This window comes from Camelina sativa, chromosome 19, assembly GCF_000633955.1.
Source record: "Camelina sativa cultivar DH55 chromosome 19, Cs, whole genome shotgun sequence".
Classification (NCBI taxonomy): Eukaryota; Viridiplantae; Streptophyta; class Magnoliopsida; order Brassicales; family Brassicaceae; genus Camelina; species Camelina sativa.
In genome coordinates, this window is record NC_025703.1 from 2,683,212 (window position 1) to 2,690,831 (window position 7,620).

At 40.6% G+C, this 7,620-nt stretch overlaps 3 protein-coding genes and 1 long non-coding RNA gene across 4 annotated transcripts in view; 2 read left to right on the top strand and 2 right to left on the bottom strand.

Moving 5' to 3' along the window:
* LOC109130960 lies at positions 2,869–3,629 on the bottom strand. The gene is made up of 2 exons (XR_002036719.1): positions 3,254–3,629; positions 2,869–3,143 (listed from the first exon to the last, which is right to left on the bottom strand). It is a non-coding gene; the product is annotated as an uncharacterized LOC109130960 (long non-coding RNA).
* LOC104764339 (elongation of fatty acids protein 3-like) lies at positions 4,452–5,436 on the top strand. The gene has a single exon (XM_010487853.1). It carries the CDS (start codon positions 4,452–4,454, stop codon positions 5,346–5,348), a length of 897 nt encoding a protein of 298 aa, XP_010486155.1. The 3' UTR covers positions 5,349–5,436.
* Positions 5,672–6,710, top strand: LOC104764341 (elongation of fatty acids protein 3-like). The gene has a single exon (XM_010487855.2). The coding sequence runs from the start codon at positions 5,786–5,788 to the stop codon at positions 6,614–6,616; it is 831 nt and encodes a 276-aa protein (XP_010486157.1). The 5' UTR covers positions 5,672–5,785; the 3' UTR covers positions 6,617–6,710.
* LOC104764340 (DEAD-box ATP-dependent RNA helicase 40) overlaps positions 6,709–7,620 on the bottom strand; it is a 6,335-nt gene continuing 5,423 nt past the window's right edge. Inside the window, exon 10 of the mRNA XM_019241363.1 lies at positions 6,709–7,148. Within this exon, the coding sequence (XP_019096908.1) occupies positions 6,946–7,148 (203 nt within the window). The 3' untranslated portion in view covers positions 6,709–6,945. The remainder of the gene's footprint in view (positions 7,149–7,620) is intronic.

Consider the following 7,620-nt stretch of genomic DNA (forward strand, 5'->3'; position numbering starts at 1 on the left):
AATAAGAGTGTAGTCTTACTAACCTTCATGTGAATAAGAAATAGCAGACCGTTTAGCAATTCGAACCATGGCAAGCCTTCTAACAGTCTCCAACATAGCCACAAATGGTTTCTCTCTCGCCTTGTTGATTGTATTATTGAAAGACTCCACTGAGTTGGTTTTAACATCCTCACAATAGCTGCCAATCTTGTGGAATGTCCTACACCATGTCTTTGGTTTAGTCTTCATGACATCTTCATAGACCTTGCTATCATATGCGTGAATCCTCTCCAATCCCTCTTCGTAATCTCTAGTGTTGTAGCTCCAAGCTATATCCCAAAGCAGTTTCTTCAATTGCTTCTTGTTTGGATGAGTCTTCTTTAGGTTACCATAAATGTGCCTAACACATTTACGATGCTCAATCTTTGGTAATTCTAACTCAACAGCCTTAATCAATCCCTGAAACAAAGTTAAATTCATTAGAAACTGATCAAACTGTATATTCACAAATCACACAAAGCATAAAACATAACAAAAAAAAAATACCTTTTGGCGATCAGAAACCATAATGTAACCATCTCCATCACCTACCTCCAAGTCTATCTTCAGCCTATTCACAAACCAGCTCCAATTATCTGTGTTCTCAACCTTAACAACACTTCATGTTATTGGGTAGATAGCATTGTCTGCATCTCTTCCTAAAGCCACCAACAACTGACCCTTAATCTTTTCCTTTAAGAAGCAACCATCAACCCCAATTAGTGGCCTGCAGTTTTTTTTCCATGTTTTCCTAAGAACATCAAAGCATACATAGAATCGCTTAAACACATCATGACCAACGTCATTCTTCACCGTATCAATCTCTACCACATACCCTTGATTTGCTTTCAATATCTCAGCTCCATAGTCTCGAAGACGTTCAAATTGAGTGTCATATTCACTCACTATCCATGCCAATGCCTTTCTCCTAGCAGCTTGACATTGACCTCTCGTAGTTGATATCTTTCACTTCTCCATTATGGTCTGTTCCATCTTTAAAGGCATGTAATAATCTGGTTCTTCTCTAATCTTATCAAGAAATAATCTAGCTATGACTGGGACCTTAAACATCTCACAATCTCCATTAGGCACACAAACATGGGTGTTCGTGTACTTCGTAATCCTCCACATTGACTCATTATGAAGAGACGCAACATAAACTTTCCATTGACATATTCCCTTAGCACCAACACACCTAAACCCGATTCTATCTCTATCGTACCTGTATTGCTTCAGATTACAACCTGTTGCCAGTGCATAGTCAGTCACACACTCCTTAAACGCGATTCCATTGTAGAAACTCTGCCCTTTATACATTATACCATCGCCACGAACGATCGGTGTCCCCCCACGCGCAGCACCACCACGANCAGACTCGTCGTCACGCTCTGGATACACGTTATGATGAATCGATTCCTCCGTTTCTGTAAAATCTGTCGCAAGCTTATCGATGTGAAATTCATCTCGATCCTCGCCTTCCTCGTCGAACTCCACTCCAATAGGTGGATTAACAACGGGGACTAACGCCATCCCAAGAGCCAAGAGCAAGAGATAACAAAACGATTCGAAGAAAGAAGAATCAATTTAGGGATCTAGGGTTCGTCGATGGAAAGGGAAAAAACGATTTGGGGATTTTTGGGTTTTTTAGGTTAAGTGATCTAATCGGGTTGTAATCGGGTTGTAATCGGGTTGTCAATTGGTTAATAATGGTTTAATTTGGTTATTTTGGTTAATAAGAATTGTCTGTCGGTTAACTAAAACAGTAAACCGTGTTAATCGAGGTCGATGGGGAAATAGATGAGAAGGTTAATTTAATTGGAGAAATAGACATAAAAGTATTAATTCGGGAGGAATTAGAAAGAGAATATAAACTGGAAGGAGTTCTAGTAGGAGGTCAAAGTTCCAGGGATAATCGATACGATATGGTAGTTTTGAGGGGTAAATAGGACGTCTTTCCTCTTCTCTCCTCAAACATATATATATGTACATAACGTTTTCTAGGATTTGAAGATTTTGGAATCTTTTTTCCAAAGAGAGGTCACATTTCTGACAATGACGAATTTACAATGATTTATTGGTTTTTCACATTTATTTGGACGAAATTCCAAAAGTAAATATCTACTAGTACTAGTCGATCATCCTAATCACATTTCTAATACACGATTATTCAGCTGATCTGAAAATATTTTTTAATCGTGTATCTTGCTTGTATTTATAATACTAAAACACTTGCGAAGGCTTGTTTTTTTGGGTTTGAAGCCCAAAACAATTTTTTAAAAAACTATAGTCTCTTTATTACTATATTTTTGTAAACGACAACTCCAACCCTTTAGAACATCATTAGTAGAGCAACGCTGCTAAGTTACTCATATATTAATTAATTATATAATTAATACTAAATTAGTTAAAGCAATCTAAGAGAACTTTAGCAAAATTATCCCTCCACTAGAGAATCAAAGAAGGTTGCTCAATCATTTAAATAATAATTTTTTAATTTATGTTTATTAATTATCAAACTTTAATAATCTAATATGACAAAACAATTATTAAAATTTTTTTATATTACATAAAACTTTGGAATATTAAACATATTTTACAAACTTTAGAATATTAAACATATTTTACAAAATTCAGAATAGTAAACATATTTTACAAAATTCCACAAAATTTTATAAAGTATTTATTTATATTATTTATACAAAATCATCCCTCATATCTTGATAGATTTTTCTGGTTGCATTTGTACCAATATGCAAGTCTACATTTTTCCCCATCTCCCCATTTGTAAGGCAAATATTGTACCAAGTATTACATCCATATAATGTAAAAGCATATGGTCAAGAAATCAGATGACCAAAATTGATGCACAGCCACTCACATCCATCTATAGATAACATAAATGATGATACAATGTCTTTGACTTCGATAATGAACACAAAGAGGTAACAAACGTAAAACCACCTAAACTCTTGACATTGGTACACAAGTGAAAGTAAAACTACAAGGTTGGAGAGTTTTACAAGAGAGTGAGTTGGAGTTTTGGTCGATTAGGCTGAGGCTCTACTACCTCCATGTGAATACTGTTTAAAGACAAGACATGGTGGCGATTCCATACCTGCACAAATCTGAAACAAGTCAATGAATTAGAATACTTAACTCCGGTGCTTTAGTAAAAGACGATCATCATCCAAGATCTTCAAGATAACAAAGGGAAGACAGAGTAATTTTCACTTACCAGCATATCTCCGGATAGGGGATGTAAAATGAGTCGACATCAGTAACACCAACACACACGCCACTACCCAACCCCTTCTCACGAACTTCCCCATATTTACACTTTCTCTGTCTCTCTTTCTTAATATTTACACTTCCCCATATTTACGCTTTCTCTGTCTTCTCACGAACTTCCCCATATTTACAAAAATCAAAGAATGAATGATTGATTCTATGGTCAAGTGAGATTAAAGATTTGAGATTTGGGCTTAGTTCATCACTTCTATAATATATAAAAAAAATCTCTCCTTGTGATATATAACTACAACTATAAAACAGAGCAATCACAATTACAAACTACACATCACAATAATTGAATCCCAAATCCGAAGATCCCTAAAGCATAGCTCTCTTTCACCAAATAAATAGATGAGAAGACGAACCTTATCTCGCCGATTTGTTAGCCGGTAGACCTCGCTGTCCTCTTCCATCGCTGTGAATCGATTAAATTTCCAGATTTTCCGACGAATCGCCTCTTCCATCGCTGTTTCGAACGAGAGAGAAGAGAGAGAGTGTCGCGAAGAACGAAAGAAGAAATGGAAAAAAAAATATATTTTATATTTATGCGTCTACCAATGGAGATACGCCATTTCGCGTTACTGAGGTGGTTCCTCAGTTCCTTCCCAAAGCAACGATACTCTCATTTTTTACTCGGAAATGGGTTTTTAATTGGGATTTTGGGGCCCAATTGTGCGAGTACCCGAAAGAGTATTCCCCACTATAGATGGTCTTAAACTTTTTTCTCAACATTATTAATGATCATCACATTGATGATAACTAAATTTTACGATATTACTTTGCCACGTTATGCATGATTGATAATATAATTGATGATGCATTCCTTACGATAATGTACCTTCTTCCCACGTTAAAAATATTGACAAATCAATGCATCAAGTTATCCCACTTGAATATAGAGTAGCCGATTGGGTCATTAAGCATCTGAGCCCTTAATTTCTCTCTCCCATATCAGCGCCGGGAAAACGGAAGAGACGCGTGATTGAGTGTGAGTATTCACGACGCAATGGCATCGTTGTACTCCCATGTTCCAAAACAAACAAGAAGACGCTATGGTATCAGTTCACTCCATTTAATATGTATATATATATATATATATATATGTACCGTATCTTCCTCCAAATTAACTTCGACGGGGAATAATGGCATCAGTTTACTCCACCCTAACCTACTGGCTGGTGCATCACCCCTACATCGCCAACTTCACATGGACCGAAGGTGAAAACTTTGGCTCCACCGTCTCCTTTGTCTTCGTCGTAATCTCTGTTTACCTCTCCGCCACATTCCTCCTCCGATACTACATCGATGCACTCCCCACACTCGGTCCCCGCATTCTCAAACCAATCACAGCCATCCACAGCCTCATCCTCTTCTTCCTCTCCTTAATCATGGCCGTCGGTTGCACTCTCTCCCTGATCTCGTCTCAAGATCCGAAGTTGCGTTTGGTACACGCCGTCTGTCTCCCCCTCGACGTAAAACCTAGCGGACCGCTTTTCTTTTGGGCTCAAATCTTCTACCTCTCCAAGATCCTCGAGTTCGTGGACACACTTCTCATCATACTCAACAAAGCAATCCACCGGCTATCCTTCCTCCACGTCTACCACCACGCCACGGTTTTGATAATGTGCTACCTCTGGCTCCGAACACGTCAATCTATGTTTCCGGTTGGTATCGTGATGAACTCAACGGTACACGTCATCATGTACGGTTACTACTTCCTATGCGCCGTGGGGTCGAGGCCCAAGTGGAAGATGTTGGTGACGAATTGTCAGATTGTTCAGTTTGTTATCGGCTTGGGGTTAGGTACCGGTTGGATGCTCCCAAAGCATTATTTCGGGTCGGGCTGCTCCGGGGTTTGGGGACTTTATTTCAACGGTGTGTTTAATGCTTCACTCTTGGCCCTCTTCTACAACTTCCATTCCAAGAACTATGCGAGATCAACAACCTCGACTATGTATAAGGTCGAATCTTTTATATTTATAAACGGAGAGAGGTGGGCAAGAAAAGCCATTAGATTGTTTTCGAAAAAATATGATTAAATTGTACTCTTGAGTTGTCGAATACTCTAGTTGTAAAATGTTGGGATTATTTGAAATTGTTTTATCATGAATAAGATGACAAAAGATATTAAAATGTCACATAGTTCGTCTGATTCTTCTCAGCTAATTGCATACTTCTTTTCTATGATATATATACAGGCAGCATTCGCCAGCCAACGTTTCTTCAAGAGTTGAACATTGAGATTAGTCTACAAATACACCAGTTAAGGTTGTTACTAGAACATAATTAGTTTAGTTTAAACCACTGGTCGTACAAATCCCCAAAAATGAAGATAATATTATAAACATGATTCGATGGGACCCACTTTAATGTAACCGATTGGGGTAAAGTCTCTGAACCCTTCGTATCTCTCTACAAACCATATTCATTGAAACTTCGTCTCCACCAAACCTCGCCGCTCAATCCACCGGAGGCAATGGCATCGCTAACCTCCACTCTAACCTACTGGCTCGTTAACCACCCTTACGTCGCCAATTTCACTTGGATCGAAGGCGAAACCCTTGGCTCCACCGTCTTCTTCGTCTCCATCGTTGTCTCCGTTTACCTCTCCGCCACACTCCTCCTCCGATCCGCCATCGATTCGCTCCCATCGCTCAGTCCCCGCGTTCTCAAACCAATCACAGCCGTCCACAGCCTAATCCTCTGTCTCCTCTCTTTAATCATGGCCGTCGGATGCACTCTCTCCGTAACAACAACCTCGTCTCAAGATCCGAAGTCGCGTTTCCTCCACGCGATTTGTTTCCCCGTCGACGTGAAACCTAGCGGACCTCTTTTTTTCTGGGCTCAAGTCTTCTACCTATCCAAGATCCTCGAGTTCGGAGACACGATCCTCATCGTCCTCGGCAAATCAATCCAACGGCTCTCGTTCCTCCACGTATACCACCACGCGACGGTCGTGGTCATGTGTTATCTCTGGCTCCGGACTCGCCAGTCTATGTTTCCTGTCGCGCTCGTGACTAACTCGACGGTACACGTCATCATGTACGGTTACTACTTCCTCTGCGCCGTCGGATCGAGGCCTAAGTGGAAGAGGTTGGTCACGGATTGTCAGATTGTTCAGTTCGTTTTCAGTTTCGGGTTATCCGGTTGGATGCTCCGAGAACATTTATTCGGGTCGGGTTGCTCCGGGATTTGGGGATGGTGTTTCAACGCTGCGTTTAATGCTTCTCTTTTGGCTCTCTTTTCCAACTTCCATTCTAAGAACTATGTCAAGAAGACGAACGAGGTGTCCCAAAAAGGCGATTAGATTATTTACAAGTTTTGATCTCTTGATTTCATCTTCTTCATTTGTATTTTCTAATCCAGATTTTTTTCAAGGCAGTAGAAGGTTTTTACATAAACGATAAGAATTCTTCTTCTCAAATACATTACAAACTAATTCTCCATGATACAACAAGAAAATGGGAAACCAAAAAAAAAAAAAAATTTAAATGAAAATAAAGTTACTCCGGCCAACAAATCTGAGAAGACGCATCAGCTGTCTGATTTGATGGATCTGTTCAATAACCAAAAATTTGGGGATGAGTTGTGATATCTCCGCAGTGAGGTTTTATATCATTCTAACGTTCTAGCTTTTTAGGGTTCATCAACCACTGGTCGTACTAAAGCCGCTTCTACCTCGGATTCAACAACCCCATTCCCTTGTCTCTCAGACATGGCTGTAGGAACCACGGTTTCAACCGCGTTCATGTCCGGTTTCACTACAGACTCAATTGGTGGTTTAATATCAAACCCAGAAACTCGTGGCTGTCTGTCTCGTCTTTCATAAACCGGACTAGGACTACGGCTATAGCTTCTGCTCCGCTTATGACCACCACGGTCACGGCTATGTCTAGGGCTGCGACTCCTTGAACGTGACCAACTCCTGCTACGACTACGACTGTAGCTCCGGCTCCGGCTTCTACTCCGGCTATAGCTCAGGCTACGTCGCCTTGGCCGAACCAAATCAGGACTTCTGCTACGACTTCTACCTCTTCTGTTGTCAAACCTTCCAACACCACGACCAAAGCCTCTACCACCACCACGACCAAAGCCTCCGCCATCCATATTATTATTGCCAAACCGACTAAATCCGCCTCTACCACCAACATTCATACGACCAGCATCAGGACCAGTGAAACCCCGACCACGATTCCCGCCACGTCCAAATGAGTCATCTCTGGTTCCAAATCCGCCACCACGGCCATCAAACCCACCTTCACGGCCACCAAAACTACCTTCACGCCCACCAAACCCACCTTCACGGCCACC

Bases quoted from the DNA above. Each gene is read 5' to 3' on its own strand.
- LOC104764339 (XM_010487853.1), top strand. From the start codon at position 4,452: ATGGCATCAGTTTACTCCACCCTAACCTACTGGCTGGTGCATCACCCC.
- LOC104764341 (XM_010487855.2), top strand. From the start codon at position 5,786: ATGGCATCGCTAACCTCCACTCTAACCTACTGGCTCGTTAACCACCCT.